The following is a 26,006-nucleotide window of genomic DNA, read 5'->3' on the forward strand; positions in this document are numbered from 1 at the left end:
TTCGAAGAATTTTTGTTGAAAGGTTTAAAACAATTTCACTACTCTCTGAACGTTTTATTAAACATTAGGTAAATTATGTAGCAAGGATAGAAACTCCTTAACAATAATTAAAATATCTAATTAATTAGACTAGGGGACTATGCTTTTAATAGGGACATGGAAGATGAATTCGTTGAGGAGTACAACATTTAATCAGTCATTACTGTAAATGCGGAAAATGAAACAATACAGAAGTCAATAAAAAATCAGTACTTACTTAAGACATGCCCCCATGTTGATCCAATAAGAAAAATTAGTAAAACATATTAAATATCCGGTTTAATGGACGCTAAAACTTTTGAAATATGCCTAAGAATATTCTGAGGAACTGCATCGTAGAGACACCTCTGGAAATGTGAGTGACCTATCAAACACTTAAACAAAGATTTCCCATGGGATCTAGCATCCAGATTTCCATCTGCAAGGGAATTTGCCCCACACAGCATCACTTTGTCCCTTAGGTCCTTTGGAAGGACCAGCGTGCGATCAGGACCCAGTCTTCGTACGATATCACCTGAGGAAGCAGAAACAAACTTTAGATTAATTAGGATGAATGTGAAAGCTATGTTCAATATCGGGGAGGTAGCTACTAAACCTAAAAAAGATGAGAGGTTTCTAGACAACCCTGTATATTTCACCTACCCAACAAGCGCACCGAAGTTGCCCTAACTATTGGGTTTTGATGGGAACATCCTCGACTAGTGATGACAGGAATCACCCTGTGAATTGGAAGATGTTCGCACATGATGTCCAACGCCGCATTGGCGTCTGCTCGCAGGAATCTATTTGTATCTGCAGTTCGCTGAAGCAGGGGAGATGCTATTTCGTCCAACTCCTGAAACAGGAAGGATTATTCCAATTGACAACACCATATGCTTAGAGCAGTAGAGATTTCGCCAAAGAAGTTAATCGAACAGGGAATGGCAAATCCTCCGTCTCTCTTGGGTCGCGATAAGTTTCTCATCAAAATTCTACCTCTATTAGCGTTATCTTCAAACTGCAAGTTAAGACTAAACCACAACCCACCATATCTAATCCATGTTTGCAGGACATAAATAACTCCCCAGCAATATTACAGGCGATCCTAGCAACTTGAGACCTCAAATTCTTGATCTGCTTGGCAACACTAACACAAACTTGATGCAGCTGATGTTCAACCACGTCTGGATTCTCTCTGGCAAGTTTGGCCAGACCTTGTAACCCATCCACTGTAATCTCCCAGTTAGGATTATCAATCTGGCTCAAGATATGAGGCAAGACATCCTTAGTTTTATGGGCAGATCTCACGTGGACTGATTCTGTAACAGCTAAAAGGCGAGTTGATGATTATGAGTATTGAAACAGAATCAGGCACCTTGAGTCCTTGGAGAAGCCTTAACGGATTTTCTACTGTCAGTTCTGCAAAATCTCCTCTCCAGCTTGGTTTTCCTTACTGTGACTGAAGTTGTACTTAAGAATTGGTTGTCTAAAGGTTCTGAGGGGGGGGACATATCCCCACTATGATGGTTATTAATCTCGTCTTCGTTTTTATGTGGAGCGGAATTTATGATTTTCCTAATTATATTATCAATTTATATTCAAAGAGAAACTTGAAAATTTTTACCTTGATCCAATCTTGGGTAGAAAATTTTGGAATTCTATAACAGACTTGCTCTTCCTACGTATCTCTACTGTGGTACCTGCGGAGTCTAGTGCGCTTGCTCTAGAATAGGGTCTCTCTTCGGTTTCCTGATTATTGTTTAAATGAATCGATTCCACTGAAGGGTAGTTGTCATGTATTGCCTCCCCTAAGTAATGATTCTGCTCTTCTATCCCTAAGGACGTTGAATTACTCTGGAGAAACAATATTATTCACTACCAAATTTCCAAAAAAATAAATTAAAACTCACATTTTCCTTGCCTTCACATCCACCATCGCTCACTGATTTGGACGAATGCGAATCGACACAATCTTGCGAATTATTATTGACCGATGGACTTAATGACTCTTCAATGTCGGAACTGAGCCGCTCCTCTGTATCCATTTTAATAAAGGCAGGGGGGTGGTTCTCAGGCGGCGAAGGGGTAAAGTAGCCAGAAGAGTCCGACCCTGAGGAGCGGGACGCAGGCAAAGTAAGGCGGGTGACTGAGTCATTGTCTTGAGCTGATGGGTGACGAGGGGAGGATTTGGAAGATGAGGGGGTTTGATGAGAAGTGGGTAAAATTGACCTGAAATCGAGATGGGGAAACGTAGTGTAGAAGATATAGAAAATACTTAGTTATCATGGATAAAGCTACGAGGACAGTCCCAGAAGAGCTTGACATGACATATAGTTGGCGCTTTTTTTTATTAAAAATTATAATAACTTAACGTTAAAAAGTTTGTGTTTCAAACTTGAGGGTTCTACGATGATCTGTGGTTATTTTGCAGCCGTTTTTAGTGAACGGTTTTAGAGATGTTGTGAACGTGGAAAAAACTGCTCATCGATGAGTGATTCAACATTTTCATTTGAAATGTCTTAGTCCATCCAACACCATAATGGAGTTAGATTAGAATCTGAGGGGACCTGGTTCTTCGTTAACAACTATAAAATATTGGATGACGAGGTTTGAACGTGGTCATACGAGCTGCAAAGGCGAACTTCGCAGTGGTCGTCCCTCTGACACGCCAGATATGGTAACCTCAGAACTTATGGTGTAAACTCACAAAACCGCATTGGAAGATGAGCATTTCAAAAAGTACTGCACATGGTACTTTGACCCAACAATGGGATATGAGAAAGCTCTAGGTGAGATGAGTGCGGCGATTGCACACAATGACACCAAAACAGCGTCGTGAAGATGTTTCAAGGGAAAGTTTAGCAAATTTTTTACGTAGATTCATAATCATGGATGAATCCTGAGTCCATCATATCGCACCTAAGATAAAAGACCAATCAAAACAATGGACCCAAAGGGGAGAATCGGTTTGAAAGAAGGCGAAAACCATTCCATCTGCGGGAAGAGTGATGGCGTCAGTTTTTTGGGATGCACGTGGGATAATTTTTATTGAAAATTTTCCTAATGAAAAAATAATAAACGAAGAATTTTATATGTACATATACAGGGTGTCTATAAAAGCTTTTTACAACGCTCTATCATAGATAGCTGAGATCGAAATAAAACGACTTAACCATGTTCGCCTTAATCCAAAAGTTGATAATAACCAAGCTAGAGAGTGGCAAAGTTGAAATGTACAATTCAATTTTTAACCATAATTGTTAAACGGCAGGAGGAAAACTCATGAAATTTTCTACAAGGAGTTTTTTGGGACGGATTTTTGTGTTTTTAAGTGTAGTCACAAAAAAATGTTGATTTTTATTTGCATTATGGCAGCGCACTCTACCAATGCAGAATATACATATTTTGGGAGGATAAATTTGACTGCAACAACAATGGTAATACTTTTTTATCAACTAAAACTAGTTGGCACTTGAGACTGGAAAAAGCATGAATTTTTACGTATACTTTACGAGCGTTTCTCTCGAAAATGGTTGCAGTGAGCGACTTGATTAAAGTATACGTAAAAAAAAATACCGTGTAAATACGTTTCTTCACCCAAAGGTGGTATACCATTACAAACAAAAACGCATGAAGGGCCTAAAATGTACCTAATGCGTATATTTGCACATATGAATTCCTCATCCGGAAAATCTCCCTTGTAGACACTTTCATCAGTTTTCGTCTTGCCGTTTAATAATTATGACTAAAAATTAAATTTTACATTTCAACTTTGCCACCCTGTAGCACGGTCTTTATCAACATTTGAACTAAAGCAAAATCGTTTTATTTTGATCTCAGCTGCCTATGATAGAGCGTTCTAAAGATCTTTTAAAAACAACCTGTGTAAGCAACCGCATATGTCGGAAAAGAAAGTGTTGTTTCGTCAAGGCAACGCTTTAATCCACACTTTCGTCATCGCGATGACCAAAATCAACCAGTTTGGCTTCCAATTTTTTCTTCGGCCACCCAAGTCGCCAGATTTAGCCTTCTCAAAATATTTTCCATTTCCGAATTTGAAAAAATTGCTTTTCAAAAAGAGATCTGCGAATAACGGAAAAGTGACGTCCAAGGTTGATGCCTATTTTGAAACATTCGAAGCTTCCTATTCCAAAGGTATAGAAGGGAAAAGTGTGTCAATCTGAAAAGAAACTACATACAGAAATAATGTAATGTTTTCCTTTTTTTTATGTAAGTATTAGGTCGGACACCTCTGAAAATATCCTCGTATCTTTACAATTTAAGCGTGAACATCAGAAGATCCGTTTCCAGCTTATTGGGTCTCCTCAGGTGAAAATATGTAAGTGGTTTTCCTCACGAGGCCAAGGGTGTTTCAGATTCTCTTAGGAGACTAACTTTATGTAAAATTAAAGTACGAAAATGTGCAAGTTAACAAAAAAATTAGGTAGGTGCTTGATTTGACCGAAATAAGGTTTTACCTTGTATAATGGTTTTAACATCACCCTAGAGAAAATAAACAAATACCATTATAGCTTCCGGTTTGTAATTAATAATAAAACTACGTCTTGTCGATAAACTTGTATCATTAATCTTCTTTCGACATGCCCCCAATCAAATCAGTGTAACCTCCATTCATTGGTCAAGGTTGCACTAATTAATGTAATCCGATTATGAAACAGAGTTTTGGAAGTATCAGACAGAATTCAAGGGCAATATAAAAAGCGATGTGTCATGTGTGTATAATCAAGAAGAAGAGGAAACAACTTCTTTAAAAAATTTAAATAATTATACTTTACAATGTCCGAAAAGTGCATTCCAAAAATGACAACGTGAGGTTGTTCGGGTTAATACATTAAGATTTCGTTCAAAAATTATTTGAAAAAAGTTTCTCGTTTAGACATTATTGACGCTTAAAATTCTTTTAAAAACTCATGCGTTTCGTTCTATCTGGAGAATGCTTTAATGGATTTCAATAAAACCCATTGTGCTTTTATTCATTAGTAAAGGGACGATTTTCATGTAAACTTCATGACCAGAACTTTTCACAGGGCAGCTGCATCGTATTAATGTTTTTTCTAATTATTTCTCCCAGTTTCTTCTGTTTTGAAGATTTCTCATAGGGATAATAATTCACGCCGAAAAAAAATATTTTCTTTTCTCATACGGAACGCGATGAATTTCATTATAATCCCTTGAAGCATTCTTTAGATGTGGCAAAAAACATTTTTTTTTCAAGAACTTTGACCTTCAATAATGTCTAAACAATACACTATTTTCAAATAATTTTTGAACTAAATCTTAATGTACTGAATCAACTAATCTCACGATAACATTTTCGCCATGCATTTCCGTGATATTCTGTAGAGATAGCAAAACGAAGTGCACGGAACATCGTTCTGAATTTAGAAACAGGGTGAAAAAGCAGAAGTGAATTAAGCTTTCTGAATTAAAAGCAGAAAAATTTGGCTTGGCAAACTTTCATTTAATCTCTTCTGCCTGATGAAATTCCAACTACCTACTAACACCAGACTCAGCCCTCATAACGGAGCCTCATTGTGTGCGTTAGAGCGATTCGAACGATTCTGCTAACCCCACTTAACTGAATATAGGAATTCAATACGAGTACATATTTTAGTTTAGAAAGGTCATTGGCATGTAATAAGGGACAACTTTAGAATTTCAAACCCCACCGTTATGATGTTTGGACCCATATACGTTTCCAGCTAATTAAGGGTAAATATTTAATTAGCTGTGTCTATTTTAATCGAATATCGACACATTGCATGCTCTTTCGAGGAAATTGGAAGGGTGGTTTTGAATTCTTTTACGTAAAATTCCATTAATGTTTCAGGGTATTCGGGGTTAATATTTACTGATCTAAGTGGTATATAGATTTTCGACTAATAAAAGAACTTTTTGCTTCACTAATAAGTCCATTAGTATCATTCCTATTGAAAAAGAGCCACAAAACACATATAGAGTTCGATAATAGGTAGGTATTATTTAGAAATGAAACTACAAGCAACATAAAATATTGATGAGCTCATTCCCGGTACTATTTATAAATGTTATTGAAATAAGTATAATACTTCGATATTGGGCAATGGAGTGTTTTCTTCAAAGGGATTGCCCTTCAGTGCTAAAGAAAAGTATAAAATTAAAATAAAGAAAGTGAACAAACTTAGAGGAAAGAAGGATGCGCGTATGGAAATATATTTTAAAATAACAAGTTTGAGTCTCAAATCACGATTCCGATACCTCAAAACTAACCGTAATTTCTCTACACACAAATATATTTGTCGAATTAAAAGTTTCCAAAAAACTCAGATTACAATAAATAATAGTGAGTTAAATTAATTAAAATTCAATTAACCAACAGAATAATGTGTAAATTGTCTTAAATTCTGGTTCTTTATGGTAGACAACTTACTTGTCAGCACTTAACGGTGCGTCCGATAACGCCAAAATCGGAGTGGGAGTCTTGGAAATATCAACAATCTTTCTTTTTCCGCAACAACACAAACATGAGCAAAAATTCAAAATTGGAACAAACGGATTTTCCCTCCGCAGCCCCCAGGGGTTGTTCACAACTTTCGCGCTCGCACACATTTTCACCCTCCTCAAGAGTTTCTTTCATGGAGACTTCTGACCATGAGAAAGAGGGAGTTGCGTGGCACCTGAATGTGTAATGTTTTCTTGGAACAAAACAACGAGTTTGTATAAATTAAACGTCATTGATTGGATCTGACCGGCGCGCTGACCTCAAACGTCGCCGTCGCGACGGTAATGCCGGCCCACATTTTAACTTGTAACGGTTTCCATTTCAGCGCCAATTTCAGGTCAGAGGAGGACTGGCTTTAAATCTAGATCATTAGGTTAATTTAAAATTACAGGAAATTTTGCCAATGCAGTATGAGACCCAAGGCCTTTATGGAGGGTGGCTTTTTGCAGCTCTGAAAAGATCTATTGAAAATTGTTTGACAAACTTACACAAAGTGGCAAAAGACAGAGACAGAGGGAAAGGGGGAGAAACCTGTAATTTTTTCTTGTTCTTAAAAAAACAAATTTTTGGTTCATCAAAATTCTTCATCCACAGCACTAAATCTCCATTAATCCGGATATGTTTCTCTCACCTCATTCTTTACAACTTTCACCTTATTCCTGCTACGTATTCAGAACAAAATCGATCATCAGTTAACTTGTTGAAAGACATTTAATTCGAACATTTTCATCTTTTTTTAGAATGTCGAACTATTCGTCGGTTGGCATCGATTTGACTATCTAAGAATTTATTAAAATAAAATGTAGATCCTTAGAAGACGGGCGATTCATCGTATTTTTCCAGTGAAAGTTGCGTGTATATGTAAATGGAAATTCTTACTTTAGGGCGGTTTACCATTGCGACAATCAGCGATAAGGCCCCTTTTTGTGTTTCTGTATTTGGTCATTATTATTTTTGGTTCTGACGCCTTTGCATGGTCATTGTATTTCTTTGAAATAGCGTAGATTCATTATAATAAACCCAGCACACCAGATTTACTAGATTCACAAAATAATTGTAGTAGAGCCCCGCACTGAGTGTTTTTTAAGATTTAACAAAAAGATAACGCACGATCTACTTTCACTGAACTTTCACTGAATGAATAGAATTGCATCCATGGACTGTGAAAAACTGGCTTTAATATAATAACAGCTAACAATGTCTTTGATTTGTTATCAAATATGTATTTTAAATCATAAAATCAGTCAGTGCACATTCAAAATTTGCTTATTTTGTGGAATCTTCCAATTCCAGGTGTTTTGACATGATTTCTTTTTTCAAAATCTCAAACGGTTGAGTGTTCTATACTTGAGGGTTCAGTTCATATTTTTGTTGATATTTCTTTGGGAGGGCGTAAATTTGCACATTAGCAGACCAATAGTTTCTCTTGGCAAGAGTTCATTTTAGTTCAGTACAATGCATAGACTAAAGACTTACCTTTTAGCTATCAAAGGACCACTTGTTGAAAGTAAAGAACCGCTGCTATGTCTTATTTTCAATTTTTGCTCTGCGATGGGAATTGGAATGGCAGATCTCTGCCAAAATCCACTTCTAGAGGAGGAACCTGCAAGTAAGGAAGCAAAAAAATTATTCCTATAATAAAATAACAAATAAACAAAAAATTTTAAATTAAAATTAATAGAAATATAAAGCGTCTGTACCGGTTGATGTGGAAGACGATCTGCTAGATAAAGAATGCGAGTATTGTTCCTGCTTCAATGATAGACGATCGTTGAAATATAGCTGGTCTGAAGACAAACTTTTCCTAAATCCTGGAGGATGAACTATTCCCGTATGGAATTCTGGATACTGAAGACGGGCATGAGACTCTAAAGTACCTGATTCATGAAGAAAATACAGCACTGATAAAAAGTATTGCCACAGAGTTACAACTTTTATAACTACGATATTAAAAGAAATGTTAAAAAAAATATAATTTTATTTTTAAAAAGCCAATTAATGCATCATTTCCGATGTTCAAATTTTTCACCCCTATCCCCCCACCCTACTAACTTTTTACTTTCAAATCGGAAAGTACCTATTATACTATATTAAATGAAAGGTAGTTCAATGAAGAATACAATGGCATACTCAGAACTAAAATTGGATCTACAGTTTACTAAAAAAAAAAAAAAAATAGAACAAAATCCATGTCCTAAAATGATTAAAACTTTAAATCTTTTCTTCCTAAATAACTAATTCATTCTTATTTCACATTGTAAGAGAGTGAAAAAACGATAAAAAATGTAGAAATTCCTAATTGTTTTTATTGTATACAACTTTTTCAGATACAAAATCCTTTGGCTTCCATAGAATTCATCAGGAATTTAGTTCAGTTTTTGGGCATCTACCACAATTAGAATATAAAAAAAAGGATCGTTTATCCGATAAGGAAAGAATCAAAATTTTAATCTTTTTTAGGAATTACCCAATGATATTTGGTTCAAATAAGATGGTGCACCATTACATTCTACTATCGCTGTGAGAGAGTAACTTTATGAGATTTTCGTTTGGGGGACAGATAGATAAAAGATGCGCAATAGAATGGCCGTCACATTCTTCAGATCTTACGTCCCTAGATTTTTTTCGAGGTCATTTAAAAGCATCCGTTTACAAAACTGGAATACTAAATTTAGATCATTTGCATCTGAAAATTCAAGAAGAATTAGAATTAATAATAGGAGCAATATTGGACAATTCCCTAAAATAGTTCGAGAAATGACTAAGTTATTTTAGAATTTTTACTGGTTGTTGCCAAGTTGAGCATTTATTGTAGGAATTCCAATTTTGTTTGATGTAACAGTGAGTTATTTTATTTTGTCGCTAATAATTTTAATTTTTAAGGAAGCTATAGATCCAATTTTAGGTCTGAGTACATCTTTATAATTTATTGAATTGCCTTTTATTTAGTATATTACAATGGGCACTTTTCCACTTGAAAATAAAAAGTTAGTAGAGATAGCTGGAAAGGGATGAAAATTTTGAACAGCAAAAATAATGTATGAAAAGATTTAAAAAAAATAAAATTATAAGTATTTAAGCATTTTTAAGAAATATCAGGTTTATGCAAATTATAAATGTGTTACAATACTTTTTACAAGTGCTCTATGTTTTCTGATGTGATTTTAGTACTAGAGTCTATAGTCACCTGAATGATTATTGTTGACTGCGTTAAGACTATTTCCATTGAAGCTGTTGTACGCACTAATAGGCTCTACAGATGCGGGAGGATATTGTCCTCTTAAATGTTTTGGAGGAGAAAATGACCTGCCTCGGTCATATTTCCTATATCCTCTACTACTTTTCCCATTCTGGATAGGTGAGGCGTCTGGTTGGAGAATATAAACTGGACGAAGGACCCCGTTTTTGGATGCTAAAAAGCGGCGTTACAATTAGGCTACTTTCTAAAAATTTAGTTATTCACGGATTAATTTTGCATATATTCAACGAGTCAAATTCACCATAAATTCCCGGACTACTTATTTATCGCGCTCGTTATCAAATTAAATTGTTCGACCCAAGGCTACATGTTATCTCGATTGAATGTAATAATGAGTGGTAGTTTAGAGGAATTAATACGCGAACAAGTAACAAAACGTCACCAGTAAATTTGTGTCTAAAATTTGTACACCATGGAAGCTCCATTTTTGCAATATCTCGTCCACAAGAAGTCAAACAACTTCGTGCAAAGCCTTCAAATACTTGAGGAAAACATCAACCAAATTGTGCCAGAGTTTTTACTCGATCCCTACAAAAACTGCTTATTAATTGAGACACTATTGACTGGAGAAACAAACCTTTTAGTTTACCAAACACTAAGAAGACTTAAAGCTACCAAGAACAACAAGAATCGAAAAGTCCTAAGCAATTATTTAGGAACTGAGAATCAAACCTTCCTAGACTTTCCCCAGTTGGTGCAAATAATGGTTGGTTACGGAGAGTTTTTACCTGAATTTAGTAACTTGCTAATATGTGAAGTGCCCTCATCAGTGCAGCTTGAAAATCACTCAAATATTCTGGACAGAATTGCTTTTAGGCTAAGAGCGGATGTTTCCAGAAAGGCTGTGATAATAGGGCCAAACTGTGAAATTCTGGAGAAATTTGCCCTGATGGCCTCGGATATGCAAGCGGTATGATTCCCAAGAAAAACTCAAGCGCAACTGTGATAGGAAAATGGAACAAGTAAAAGAATCTTACCATATTTTCCAACACTAGTCTTATTGACGAACAAACACAGACTCAACTCCATTATTAACTGCAAATGAAGCTGCTCTTGGCCTTTACTGGTGTGGAACTGAAGGTTCTATCGGAAAAATGAATAGTGTATCGGGTAAAGTGGTGCGGGTACCTTCATTTAATCTTGGCTGAAGTGCTTTAAGAACAGAATTTTTTATTGTTATGGTGATATTTCTCTTAACCCATATGATTGCAGTTTTACTGTAATAGTTATTAATCTATCGTATTTTGAAGAGAAAATTACTATATTATGTTAATTACAGAATTTGCATGTTATACGTAATTATTTATGCATTGCGAATAATAAATTTTTATAGAACGTAGAATGGTAGTCAAAAGTATGGATTATTCTAATCGTATCATAATTTCACGTCAAAATACCGATTATTGAAAAATAAACATGTGATACAAAAACCCGAGTATATTTTCAATAACATTATGAACAACAAATGCTAAATTCATTTCTGCGCATATTAAAAAATGACAAATAATTAACCACTCTGAGCAAAAAGAATGGAATGCTTTGTAGATTCTATTAAAACCAACTCAAAATGTAAATAAATTAATATTCAGTAACATATGCTTGTGAAATTACAACATTCTGACATCGACGTTGCATTGGGTCGACTGGACTTCTGCACATAGATATGACAATTTTCATCTATTCTTCGTGTAGGACTTTCCACAATTCATCTTCATCGAGCCGATTCTCATCTATAATTTTTTGTTTTAAATGTTCTCAGAGATAGTAAATCGGATTGAAATCCGGTGATTGAGACGGCCACTTTGCGACAGTACTTTCATGTGCAGTCAGCCAATTTTTATCTACACGGGATGAATATTTCGAGTCGTTATCGTATTAAAAACGTCATGTTTAAAGGAATTTCCTCATTTACAAATGGTAACATATGTCGCTCGAGAATATCTTTGTGTAAAAAGCGATATATAATTCCCTCAATTTTGACCAACGTCGTATGGCGAAAAACTTCCCCACTCGATTATACCACCACCATCATGTGTAACTGTAGATTTTTTATACTTAAGATCAAACTTAGCTCCTGCAGGCCGCCGAATATAAATTTTACTATCCGAATCAAAAGTTTCATTTTAGTCTCATCACTAAAAGGACATTCCACTTTCAAGAAGATCCATACAAGTGTGCCTGAGAAAATTTTACTCTTGCCTTCTTATTGTTTTTAGAAATGAACGGTTTCTTTATAGAAATCCTTCCTACCAAGCTCACTTTATATAATCGACGTCTTACAATTGAATTGCTTATGATAACTTTTGTATTGCTACAAATTTCCTTCTGAACTCTAAATGACTTCAGAGGATCGCCAATAAAAAGTTTTTTTTTTAGATGTCCAGGTTTTAAACAAATGTTTGTATTACCCAAAAGTCTTAAATTTCTTAAGGATTTTGGAAATAGTCCCTTGATTAATTTTCGAAGTCTTTGTAATTTCCTTTTTATTGCACAACAATAAGACTATTCAACTATTGTATTTTGAAAACCTTCAGAAAAATACTCTTTTTTTACCATAGCATGTATAAAATTCACCAAACAACCAAGCTGAATAACTGATAATGCCCCCATAGACAACAAAACCACATAGTATTCCATACCCTTGTCCAAAAAAAATGGTATTAACAATAACGCTCTTGAAAACAACATTCCTAAGGCAAATTTCATATCATCAATCAACAAATTTTCTTTACCTTATCTATAATTTTTGAGGACAAAAACATGAAGAATCAACAAAAAAGCATTTTTTCTAAAATTATTCCATAATATTGTCCAACACTATATATGAATTTTCAAAAATTAATATTAATAGTCAGGATAAAATAGATAACTCCTTAACTTTGGAAATCTCGAGATTTTCTTGAAATAACTAGTCTAAAAATTTAAGTGATGGTTTTAAAAAAATCATTATTAAATACCTAGCATCAACAGAAAAATATTTCAGTATCTCAAAAATTAAAAGGGCTGCTAATAAACAATATATGCAAGCCGAAAATCTGTTAGTTCGGGTTGGAGACTAAGAATAACCCAATCAGCAATGGGTTTCTCTCTTAAAATGAATAATTAGATCGAAAACCCTGATTATAGTAATTACTAAAATTCGTTAATGTGACAAGTAGCAGAAGCTATTATGAATAAATCATCACACGCAATGCACTGAGAAAAATGCAATATTCAAAGGGATCCATGCGAGCCAACACATACAACTCATTGTTACTAAAGGGCTCTGATTCATAAATAAGTAAGAATATATAGAAATTATTTTGTAATCCAGGAAAATATGAATACCGTCAAACAACAAATAGTTAATTGAATGAAATAGTTTAATAAAATAAACATTCACTTACGTTTTGCCATTTTCCCGTTGTTGCAATATGTGGCAGTACCCGTTGTCCACTCCTTTGCAGCTCCGTCAAAGGCATCATCCTGCAAAATCACGAAGAAATTTCATGCAATTCAAAGTTTTATATCCAGGAGAGATTTCAAAAATTCAAATATCCTCAAAAGTTTTAATAGTTTTTCGTGTCTTAAAAATGATCGATAATATTTCAAAAATATTTACTTTATAAACTTTATAAATTTCCGAAACTAAATTCAATAACTAAAACTTGAGCTATTAAGAATGTATATTACATATATGCATTATTCATAATTAAATAACCATATGCACCCCAATACTTTTCACCCTTCCCTTTTACTGTTACCTTCAATTAATTGGTTCTGTCTGGCCGTTTACATAAACTGTGAATTATTGAGTTTCGAGGATCTACAATTAAGGGAAAGATAGAAAAATTGGCATAGGTTAATCAATATATATTTTTAAGAATTACAGAAGAGAATTTAGAAGGTTAAAAGATGGAAATAAAATTTCGCGCGATTTTTGATAATAAAAGAATTGAATAACATTTGCGAAAATATTTCAAATGTTTATTGAACATCTGCAAAAATGACTCATTTTGGAAATAAAACATTTTTTTAATATTTTTTTATATAGATAATCAAAGGTACTAATACGTCGGAATTCCATGCATCTTGCTATCGTTGAATTCTAAACTCATGATTACTCTTGGGTACTTATCCGCCTGATGATACCCTTATGATTTATCTACTTTTAACGTTTGATTGTTATATAACATATCGCTTACCAGCACAACAAAATTCTGAACCGGTACGACTTTAACTGCAAAAAGCCGGCATAACAACATATTTTTTACACTGTTACAACGGTAACTCCGAGTTATCTACTACCTACAATAAGGGACAATTTCTATGGCTGCCAATCTTAACACGCTAATCAATATCATAGCGTAGTTATGGAGCTTTTTACCGTATCGCATGTTCAACGTTAATCATGAAAGAAAAAAAGCTCTTTTATTTCTTCCCAGTCTTAATGGTTTTTAGGATTACCTCGAAAGATTCTGAAAGTTGTCTGATAAAAGTAGATCCTGCGTTAAATTGCTGCGCATGTCTCATGTTGTGCGCCCAGTAATTGGCCGAAGCATTGCTTGAAGATGCAGAAGATGAAGGTGAAGGTGAAACGTTGGCGTTCTTGGAAATTGTTCCAGAAATCCAATCGGATTCAGTTTGATCTGTAGGAGTGGAGTAACGAATGGTTCCGTCCAGATTTACAGTGGGCAGCTGCTTTCTTGAAAGCCTATTTAAGGATATTTATTAAAGCTAGAGATCAAATAATAGATAAAAAAAGCGAAAATTTAATTTGATTTGAATGTAAAATATTTTTAATTGGTAATGGAATGATCTTCGAAAATTTAGCAAAATCAGTGTGTTTGCTACGAGAACAATCTCAGAAGTACCCGACTTGTCATGTCGATGGCGATTTTTTGTTAAAAATTTGCGTATTATAAATTCCTATCATTAAAGGGTTTTAAAGATTTTGTGAACATGGAAAAAATTGATCAAAGCGGAGTTAGATTCTACTTTGGAGGAATCTGGTTCTTCGTTAACAACTGTAAAATATTGGGTGGTAGAACTTAAACCTGGTGGTACGAGCTACCAAGACGAATTCTGAAATGGTAGACCCAACGACAATCCTGATCTGAGCACTACAAACAATATGATGAAAATCCACCAAACTGTACTGGAAAATAGGCATTTAAAAAAATACTGAACATTTGGATATGAAAATGCTATGCGCAAGATGGATGTCGGGATCACTCACAACTGAGCACTAACAGCGCCGTGACGATGTTTACAGGGAATATTTGACATCGTTTCGCAATAATAAAGCCAAAATTGTTAGTCGATTCATAACTATGGATGAAACATGGGTTCATCATTGTACATATCTAATGAAAGAAGAGTCAAAATAATTAATTTAAAAGGGGAGAATCGGCTCGAAAGAAGGCGAAAACTGTTCCATTTGCGGAAAAGGTGATGACATCAGTGTTTTGGGATGCACGTGGGATAATTTTTAGTGACTACCGCCTTTAAATGAAAAAGTGTTGTTTCATCAAGACAACGCAGCAGTCCACACTTCCGTCATCGTGAAGGCCAAAATCAATTAATTTACTTTCAAACTTTTGTCTTACCCACCCTATTCGCTAGATTTAGAGTCCTCAGATTATTTTCTATTTCCAAACTTGAAAAAAGATTTTCCAATAATCGGTAGAGAGAGATTTTCAAATAACAAGGAAGTAGAGTCTGAGGTTGATGCCTATTTTGAAGCATTCGAAGTTTTAATAAACAGGATATAGAAAGCATAGAACAACGCTGGGTCGCACGTGTCAATTTCAGCAGAGACTATGTTGAGAAACAATGGAATATTTTCCAATTTTTTTTCTTTAAGTGTTAGGTGGGGTATTCTGGAACGATCCTCGTATATATTGTAATTTTTCATTGTGGGTAATTATAAACTATTAATATTAAATATCATTGAATTTGCTGTGAAAACGCTTTAATCGAAAACTAGGGATCGATAAATATAGTAAAAAATTGAAAATTCTCGATATTGTGGTGTGTGGATTATAAATATTCTGGAGATTGTCTGCCAGCGTCAGTTCTCAAATGGGAGACCATGTAAATTTTTATTGCTTTAACTTTTCACAACGATACACAAGTGTAAACTACTAAAGGAACGATTAACTGATACATAGTCCTATATCAATCTCCTTCAGTATTTGAGATATTCAAGCGTTTGCGGACAAAAATAGCTAAAAAACTATCACTACATTGAGAAGAAGGAAACATTGCTTTTCAAATGACAGACTGTAAATTTTTATATTATTATATTGTACTATACCAGAGAAATAATTGAGTCCTACATCTATCCTAATTTTACGATATTCGAAGTTATAGCGGTCTCAAAGTATTAAGGCCCAAAATTCTCAATCCTCCTCCAGTTATTCGAAACATATATTACCTTGTTCTGATGACTTGCATAACATCTTCAAAATCCCCAAAATTCTTAATATTTGCCTCAACAATAATCAAAACTTCGTGTACAGAGGAGAGTTGAGCTGTCACTGCCAAAGTTTCAAGGGCCGCTTGCTTTACTTTTCTCCTCCTATCCCGAAGAGCTAGAGCCGCAAATTCAGCAATTTTTGCGACCTCTACGTCTTGCCTGGGATACAACCGAGCAGAGGACATCAAAATTTGAAGGGCTCCTATAACGGAAACATTTGATGTTGCATTATTTTTCAAATTTAGGCCAAATAGAACCTTCTCTTGTTCTATGCCCAAAAGCTCTGCAGAGAATCTCCACCTGTAGCTTTTTAGGTGGTAATTTTTTCATCACCGCCAGAGCGCATCGTACCCCAGAGGATCCTCCCATTTTGCAAAGACTTAAAGCAAGTCTTTGAAGACATTTTTCTAAGAATTCCAGACGTAGTCCTTCTATCATGATGATTAAAGCGTCCTATGGATTACAATATAGGGTAACCACGAGAAATATTTAAATTTTAAAAAAAGCAGGACAACGTAAATTTTAAAAATGTTATTAAATTTATCTAACATGTTTGTGGAGTACGCCATTAACTTTACGTAGGAAAAATGAGCTCATTTTTACTTAAATAGAACTGTTAACAAACGAAATTGGAGATAATGGGTACGGAAAAACGGATTCCTGATCTTAACATGTGTGATTTTTTTTGCGAGGCCATTTGAGAGAGAAAGGTTATTAACATAAACTTCGTACTTTGGATATCTTGAACAGGGCAATTCATAGTGAAATGGCATTAATCGCACAAAAAACAGTAGAACGAGTGTGGAGAAAGTTATTAATTTTTTTTTAATTAACCTTGTTCTGCTTTTTTAAACGTTTATATATTACTCGTGGTCACTCTTTATTATTGGAGAGTATGTAATAGGGAACTGAGTATGGAGTAAACAGAAAATGTTACTTACGTCCGCCAAACTGTGAAGGCAGTCTCGGTGATGGCAGGCAAATAGGGCCTCAAAAAGCAAAGCTGCAGGGGCTGCTTCTAGTGATTCGCAAGTCCCCGACTCTTTAAGCATCTTCACTAGGCTTTCTAAAGCTTCTGATTTCGCCAACACTTCGTCCTATAAAAATTCTCTTAATCGAATTGTGATAAAACCTGATTAATTACTACGTCCCTCCAAGGTAAAACGCAATTACTGCACTTCGGACTTGCATTACTTGTTGCTAATCGAAGTCCCTTCCCACTTAAAGCTTGATATATCTTTGCAAGTTAAATTATACATACTATAAATTTGCAGTCATATTTCTTCGTGCCAACCTTTGCGTGACGTAATATGCCAAGATTGCAAATATTTGCCTTAAAATTACGTAAAAATGACGTGCAGCGAGTTCCGGTTTTTCCAGAAGTGACCTATTTGCCATTTTAAAATGGTTAAAATTCAAAATCTACAAGTAATTTAGGCGGGAAAAAAATAGAAGACCAAGAGGAAAATGAATCGATGATGATTATAATTTAATAGTTTTACATATGTCTAATTAGTTTTATAGCTAAATTTACTGGGGGGCAACATCAGACTCAGACATATAGAATGAGAACCTTTAAGATATATTTGAAAGCCTCTTTAAGCTGCCTAGAAGTAAGTCTTCAGCATTAATGAACTTCAACGTCAAGAAACCTCTCAATTTTTTTGTATTTGTAATTAATTTTTATTATTTATATGGGCAGGAAACCAGATTACGTGCAGTTTAAGACACTTAAAAACAACTGTACAACTTACTTAAAAAAATAATTTTGGGAATATCTATCATACGACAAAAACTCTTCAGTGTCAGTAGTTTTCGATTTAGATATTTTTTACTTTTAGTTAATTCTGTAGTTTGATTTGTTGAGAAATAGTTTTCAAAATTAGATCTTTTTAGACACATCGGGACCGCATCAAGAAATGTGCTTATAAAGTCCCCAATCTAATAACATTTTTAAAATAATCTGACAGCTAGGGAACTTACAGTGTATTCATTTAAAAACCTATCCAATAAACTCGGTAAGAAAACCGATACGGAAATGTGGTTTGTAGGGATCTCGAAGGTTGTATGAGGGAACATTTTTAGCAGCGGCAGTGTTAATGTTCTGCACATTCTTTTGACCCCAGCCACCCCAATTTCAGAATCTTAAATCCTATCTCGATATTTACCTCATATTAAAGGATTTTTAAAATATATGAATTTGTGAAAATCATTCTAAAATTGATTAAATTGTTTTTTTAAAACCGTGAATAACTAATTATAATTATTTTATTCAATTTTTTAATATAAAACTCCATGTCTTTTCAATAAAAACCGAGAATGTTCTAAAAATGTATTCAACCTTCAAATACTTTCCCATTTTTTCCTAAACAAGGGTATAATCTTTTTTCGACGTGTTCTCGAATTCTTCTGAAAGTTTCTCTCGTAATCTTTCGACATTCTGCAATTATTCGCTTTTTTAAATCATTACTATCTCGAAGAACTACAGGTACCCCCACAGGAAAGAATCAACGGGAGTCAAGTCAAGAGAACTTACTGGCCATTCTATTGCACCTCTTCTGTCAATGCACCACCAGTTCGTAATTTTTGTTTTTTTGTGCACTTAACGTAACGAAATTTGGATTTCATGGGACTTTTTCCTCAGTGACGTAGTTGACTCGGCCGCAAAGTATTCTAGCACTTTGATCTGAGAAGCTTTATCTAACACCATTTGACAATGTCGTATTAGGTTCACTACAGATCCAGTTTATTCTAAATTTTTCTAATAGCTGAATGACGTAAAAACGCAAAACATATTTGTCAGGATGTCTCTCACTAAACACCGCTGCAGTTTGTCTAGAAAAGTCGTTATTCGTACCAAAAGTTAATACAATTGCGACCCTTTCTTTTATGGATGAAACCATTTTTAATAAACTAACACTATAATAATAGTGGTGAATTATTTATCAGTGACTAAACAGTGATATTCAAATCTAGCTGGGTTCTGGTAAGTTGGTTTATTCTGTTAAAGAACTTTTTTTTTAATTTTTCAGAAACAACTTTATGATTTTTAGAATTATTTCCATCAAAATGATATCTTTTAAATGCCCTTCGACATAAAGTACATATTGAGGTAAGGTGCCATTTAATAATCTTAAGTTGGAGTGGCTGAGGGTGAAGGTATGTGCATAACACTACTGCTGTGAAAAATATTGCTTCTTACAACCTTTGAGATTCCCACAATCTGCATTTCAGTATCTCATTTCATTCTGAACTTATTCGATTGGCAAGTTTTTAAATCAACACACAGTATGTATAAACCGTTATTTTCTGTGTAATTTTATAAGCAAGTTTTTTAAGAAATTTTTAGGGCGATATTAAAGATTTCATGAAATAATTTATGATAAGAGTAAACAAATCTAAGTTATGTGGTTCGACGACCGGAAATGTCCATTATTATCTTGCATTACCGACGTCAATTTCTGTACATGTCTCCTGGATTATAATCAATTATTAAGGATCGCATGATAGTTTCTTCTAATGTTACGTACTCTAATACGTATAAATAACGATTCATTCTAATGTAAGCATTCAAAATAATTCAGTCTACTATTAAAATATGTATCAAAAGAGCAGGAAAACGCATTTAAGAAATTGCTGCAAAATCAACTCTAATGAGGAAGCAAACCAAATTCAACAAACCCCAAATTAACGATCACCCAAATTGTCCAGACCTGAAGTAGACCATTACAATAAAACAACAAACATTTATCAAGAGTTTCGCTTAGTCATTAAGGTCGACATCACGCGAAATTGGGCTGGTGTATCCGAAAGTCATAGATCTAAATAGGTCAGCGTTTTTCCATGCAAGTTATGCGCCCATACGCATTTAAATGAAGATTTTTAAAATATGGGTAGTTCGGTTTTTTTACGGCACGATTTTAACCACGTATTCTACGCATAAATATAATATTAGTTTGCTATATAAACTAAATACGAGAAATTTTTTCTTAATAAAATCCCTAGTACTAAAATTCTATATTTTTTTTACATTATGTTTTATATATCTCAAAGTTTTTGGGATATTCAACTCAAGTTTTAAACAAATTAATAGCATAATTATGCGGATGTGTTTCACATTATTCCCTGTCAATGGGGAATTGGCTAAATGCAAACTATATACAGAGATAGGTAGGTCGTGGAGAGCCTCCTCGATTGCCCGATCTAACACCTTTAAATATTTATGTTTGAGGGTTTATGAAGGAAAATATGTGCTCTACTTCTATAAGCTATCTACAAAAACTTATAAGTAGGATAGGAAAAATACCAAGTTTTTGTCTTAGACAAACAGCTCAAAATTTGAAAGATGTTCGGCAGTCTTTATGACGTCACTTTAATTTGTGTGTAGAAGATAATGACGATAATTTCGAACAATTTCTGTAATAATAATTATTTGATATTGACTTGAAAAATTTTGTTATTGAATTAATTATCTCTGTTCATTTAATTTCGTATTTAAAGTTACTATTGTCCTCTTATCCACTTTCTTTTTATTCCTCTTTTATTGAAAATCCATTTTACTCTTAAATCGTTAGTAAGTAAAAACAGTGACAAATACCAAAATAGTTAAAATACATAAAAGTTTCTAAATTGAGCCGGCAATTTAAATTTCTAAAATTAAATACTATGCCTACTGGTGTACCACAAAATACTTTTGGATGATAAAATAGGTCATAGCCCCAAAATATATCACAATATACATGTATATGTAAATTTTTACTATTATCTAGTATTATCTAATCAGGTAGACCCTAAAAAGTAAATTATGGTCAAAATTTGGAGTAGATATCTCAAAAACTTTAGATGCTATAAAAGATCAATTGAAAAAATATAAAATTTCAACGCCCTGTATGTTCTTAACAAATAATTTCTTGATTATAGTTTATATAGCAAACTAATATCGTTTTTATGCGAAAAATATATTGTTAAAATCTTGCAAGAACAAACCCTATCACCCTATATTATTGAAAATGAATTATTGTAGTTTAAAATGATGAACTTACATCACTTGTGAGTGAAGATAAAGACTGCTGTAGAAATAGTTCTTTGTTGGTAGGTATCGGTACGACCAATTTTTTTCCTTCAGTTTCAGGTGGACTTAATTTTGGCACTAAACGGGTATTATCTTTGTCAAAAACTGAAAAGCTCTCAAAGTTCCTGCTCTCATCAGAATTTCTCAAGTTTTGGGTTTCTTCAGAAGGTTTCAAATCCCGAACTTCATTTTTCTGCTCACTATTTAAATCTGACACCGCAGAATTTCTTCTGGACCTCTCAGGACTTCGAGTCAAATTATATAATATTTCGACCTCATTATGAACTGGAATGGGCGAGATAGTCCCTTCGGCTTTATTGTGCTTCAAAATCGAAGGCCTAAGATGTCCTTCGTGTCGTAAATTATCACTTCTGTCTTTTAAGTCACTTGAGGTCTTAATTGCCGGAGCATCTTCCACTAGGTTACCTCCTGCAATTAACACAAGAAACTAATTATTAGACACAATTAAAATAGTAATTACTTTATCGATTTCGTAGTAAAGCTCTGCGTGACGCTTCATGAAGACAAAAAGTTATTATATTCTGATTCCAAGCTGTTCTTACCGGCTTGTTATGGATCATGCAACATTTAAATTTAATGTTATATTTCAGCTTCATTAAAATAATCAATTTTATGAATACATTTACATGTTTTAAGTAAAACGAAAGGTGAAAGGCGCACATAACGAAGTATGCAGCGTTCTTACTGATTACCGTGGCGGCAGAGCAAAAATTTGGAGGAGAGATTGCAAAGAAAAACAGGATAAAGTTGGACTTAATCCTGTTTAACAGATCGTTTATCAATATTACACCTAAATGGTTTTCTTTGAAAATCCAGCACTAAGGAAGAATCTTGACTTCAAGTCCGTATTCTTAGATCAAGACACGAAACTATATTTGAAACTTACCTATTTTCGAATGGATACTCATTTGCCGCTGCATTGCCTTTTTCCTCAACGGTATCTTTGAAGAACCCATAGCCAAATCTGGGACTGATTTATACTTTCTAGTTCCAGATTCCTGGAATGACAAGCTCTTCTTTGGAGTGGATGGCAGGGAAGAGACACGAACTGAATTGATTAAAGGATTTTAAGGAGTTCATTTAGATAGTAAAGCTCTTACCTGGAATTAAACTCCTTTTCGTCTTAATAGACATAGCATCTGTAACTGTAATTTTAATGGAAGAAACCTGATTTATCTCATCCTCAGTTTGGTGGCTGCTGTCGCTTTCTGGAGTGCGCAATTTCACAGATTCCCCCCCAAACCTCACCTTCCTGGGGCTCCTTGGGGTGTTTCGGTACTCATCAAAGTCGCTTTCGCTATCTTCAAATATGCGTAATATTGCTTGGGTTCTGCAACGTCACATTCTTAACATATAACTTTGAAAAAACTAGTTAAATACTTGTTGGAATTTTGTTCGCCCTCATGGCTGGTGCCACTGTTAGTGCGGCTTTCCTCATGGATTTGCATGGTGATATTGGGTCCTGTTTTGAGGGTGATTTCCGTCTCCAGGATAATTTTGTCCTCCATGCTTTCCTGGGAGTCCCATAGTGATTGATCGTCCTTGTCCGAGTCGATGTTGTAGTTTACAGGGCAGGAGTACATTTCGCACATTTCGCGAATGCCTCAGCTTGAATGAAAAGAGGCTAAAAAAATTATATTGTATATAACTTCGTATGATTGAGTCCATTAAGAGGTTTCAAAACGCCGTGAAAAGAGGAATTTCTGAGCCGCAATTTGCATATCGATTTGTAACTCTATTCTCTAAACACGCGATCTAGAGAATATTTAAACACGTAATTTACCTTTTTCACTTATTTTGGCAGGGGGAAATTAGCAACAACAACATTCAGGTGCTATTCTGATCCATTTCATTATGAATACAATGGGTCATTGTGACATGCATAAAATATGGGAAGTAATTTCTTAAGAAGGGCTATTTTTGTCAAGAATATATTTATATTTAGACGCTTTGGTGGTGTGTGTGTCAGTGGAGCGACATTGAAGTTTTCGTGGAGAAATAGGAGATATTTTGAAGGTCCCCAAACGTGCTAACCTGAACTAACCTGACTAAAGGGTCCACAAATTTGGAAACTGAATCATTCAAGTGGAAGAATTCATAAAGCTCACTTCGAGTCCTTAATAACCTTTTTTTCACACAATAAAGTGAGCTCTTTACGCTCTTTGATAAGTTCAATACATCCAGTATATTTTCCAGATTTTTTAGGATTTAAAGTATTTATTGTTAATTCCTCCCTGTTTATTATACGGTGAAACTATGTACTATCGAAAAATGACTTTCACCTCCATTTTCCATAAAATCTCCACACAACATAACGTGACTTTTCAAAACATATAGGACCACTTTTACGATCCCACAATTCCCCAAACTTGGGCTAAGGTATTGCGAAGGTTGAATCCGGTAATCAACGCTAATACAAACAAAACTAAAGGGTTTTGACCTTGTAGCCCTAAGTTCAATATACATGTGATCAAATACAAACTGAAATTGCTATTGTTTATGGGTGTTTACATTGAATCATTTTATTTTGTTTGCGGGTGTAGCGCAATCATTTCGAGGTATTTTTGTTTTAACAACTAATGAAAAATTACGATATCGAATCGAACATGCGTTGAGTACTTTTTGGGCTTTAATTTATATAAAAGATCCAGGTGCAAAATTATAACTCTATTTAATAGGGAAATGAGAAAAAACTTTTCTGAGAAATTTTGGCAATAAATCAATTGGAAACAATCAGGCTAGAGTTGTTCTTTTTGTACTGGTGTGTGGATGGCAATGGAAATAAGAAATTAATAATGAACATTTCCAAGAAAGCCAGTAATGGGTGGTGATATAATAAAAAAAATTTAATTTTCAATAACTACGGGGAATCAGAATTGAATGATTGTCACCTACTTTGTACATAATATTTTAAATTTTAAAACAAAACCAATAGCTGCTTAAAAGAAATAAAGTTCATATCCCGAGAACTGAAGGAGATAGGAAATACGATTAGAACTGTAACCAAGACGATTTTATAAATATTTTGAAGTCAGTCGATCCACAAATTCTCAAAAAATCGACGATGAGAATTTTGAAAATAACACTAAGTAATGTTTTGGTAATATTCTAAATAATTTTGACATATTTGAAATGGTATTTTCTGCTTATACAGAGAGATTTGACTTGCTTATTAATTTCGAATAACTACTATCACAGGGCCTGCATCCTTAAGAAATTCTATTGTAAGGCGATTCCATTTCCAACATTTTAAAAATGAAAAAAATTACATACACATATTTTCGCAAGCTTGTAGAGCTCATTGACAATTAATGCATTTGATGGATTGAAAAATGTATCTTTTTAGCGATAACTTCAGTGTTTAAAATTGTTTTGCGAGTTTTAACTCTCAGCAATATGCACCTGATACGCAGCATTTCATTTTATGAACCAAAATTTATGTTTCTTAAATTGAGACTTGAGCTTTCGACATATTAAAGATTTAGTGGCATCGCTTGCCCTTAAACATCGTTTTCAATTTTCGATACTTATGTCCTCAGATTCTTTTGAATTAAACTTAGAGCTTTTAACATTCAGTGACGGAGAGTACAACTAATGACAGTTTAAATTTTTTAGAAAATTTTATGTACTTAGAAAATAATATTCCGGCTAATTTTTACCCTCAGCAATTATTACCACCAGCACATGATACATCTCGGTTTACTAGACATTTTTTAGTTGAAGCTTTAATTTCTTGAAAGATACAAAAATTATCTGGCTCTTAAAGGCGTTTAAATTTTTTTACGAAGACCTTATAGATATTCAACAATTCGTTAAGTTTTGGCATTCTTAAATGGAGTGTTGAACAATCAACATGTATACTAATCAGTGGCGGAACTTATTTCTAAAAACAATTCATCATGAGCGTTATAATTCCCAAACGAGGTTACACATTGATAAGGGGCACGAGTTTTATAACTCCATCCAAATGTTTATACGCAAGGAAGTTCATAATCTCACACACTCAAAACATAATTTTTTTAGACAGGTCAGTATATATATACTATATATATCTTCTGGTATAAATCCATCAGGAGGTATCTACCTTGAATCGCCTCCTTTTTCCCGCCCAAAAACCTGGATAAACAATCAATTACCCAACACTTCTAAACTCACATTGCATACCCATACCAACAAAGTAAATGTAATTGCGGATATGTGAACGTTCTAAATTGGTACTTAAACGTTAACTAAGCAAAGAAATCAGGTTACGGCCTGAATTGGAAGTCCAGCAATGTGCGTGTGAGCGGTCGCGAAACTACTAAGTAATATCACGTAAACCTACTTCTTGTGAGGTGCTGGAAACACTAAACTGGACTGCACAGTCTAGCCAGAAATCCAGAATTACAGTGGTGCCATGATGAAGCTTGATTCTTGAGAAATTATAAAGAAATTACAGTGTCGTCAGGAAATTAGATTTTGGGGAAATTATTGAAATTTGCTAAGGTGATGATGAATTTCATGAAATAAGTTTTTTTTATATTTTATGTTTCGAGAAGAAAATTTTCATTTTTCGTAAACGCATTTTTCTCGGGGAATCCCAAGACAAATGCTAAGTTAACCCTCAGCTTTTATCGAAGTAGAAAATGTTCCTACATTCGCGTAAAGTTAATTATCAGGTAATGGAATATAAGGT

At 34.2% G+C, this 26,006-nt stretch overlaps 1 protein-coding gene across 4 annotated transcripts; it reads right to left on the bottom strand.

The window, feature by feature from the left end:
• Positions 1 to 39: 39 nt before the first annotated feature.
• Positions 40 to 25,932, bottom strand: LOC136345652 (TOG array regulator of axonemal microtubules protein 1). 4 transcript variants are annotated; one of them, XM_066294170.1, is made up of 20 exons: positions 25,416 to 25,930; positions 22,712 to 22,955; positions 22,432 to 22,661; positions 22,218 to 22,379; positions 21,282 to 21,739; positions 17,181 to 17,336; positions 16,497 to 16,692; positions 16,198 to 16,441; positions 14,226 to 14,472; positions 13,166 to 13,244; positions 9,708 to 9,932; positions 8,221 to 8,397; positions 7,997 to 8,123; positions 1,929 to 2,247; positions 1,643 to 1,872; positions 1,394 to 1,593; positions 1,066 to 1,346; positions 682 to 874; positions 257 to 553; positions 40 to 202 (listed from the first exon to the last, which is right to left on the bottom strand). In XM_066294170.1, the coding sequence occupies exons 2-19, from the start codon at positions 22,921 to 22,923 to the stop codon at positions 306 to 308; spliced, it is 3,984 nt and encodes a 1,327-aa protein (XP_066150267.1). In that variant the 5' UTR covers positions 22,924 to 22,955; positions 25,416 to 25,930; the 3' UTR covers positions 40 to 202; positions 257 to 305. The 4 variants fall into 4 exon arrangements, with proteins under 4 accessions (XP_066150267.1, XP_066150268.1, XP_066150266.1 ...); XM_066294171.1 differs by having other exon boundaries at positions 40 to 553; positions 8,221 to 8,388; positions 25,416 to 25,932; XM_066294169.1 differs by having other exon boundaries at positions 40 to 553; positions 22,712 to 22,939; positions 25,416 to 25,929.
• Between the last annotated feature and the right edge of the window lie 74 nt (positions 25,933 to 26,006).

This window comes from Euwallacea fornicatus, chromosome 20, assembly GCF_040115645.1.
Source record: "Euwallacea fornicatus isolate EFF26 chromosome 20, ASM4011564v1, whole genome shotgun sequence".
NCBI lineage: Eukaryota > Metazoa > Arthropoda > Insecta > Coleoptera > Curculionidae > Euwallacea > Euwallacea fornicatus.

What these genes read in the sequence shown, in the direction of transcription:
- LOC136345652 (XM_066294170.1), bottom strand. Translation starts at nt 22,923, where the DNA reads ATGTGCGAAATGTACTCCTGCCCTGTAAACTACAACATCGACTCGGAC. An exon ending in ATGCAAGTCATCAGAACAAG is followed by an intron (nt 14,473 to 16,197) that starts GTAATATATGTT and finishes ATCCTTAAATAG; the next exon opens with GCTTTCAAGAAAGCAGCTGC. An exon ending in AGTCAACAATAATCATTCAG is followed by an intron (nt 8,398 to 9,707) that starts GTGACTATAGAC and finishes TTCATGAATCAG; the next exon opens with GTACTTTAGAGTCTCATGCC.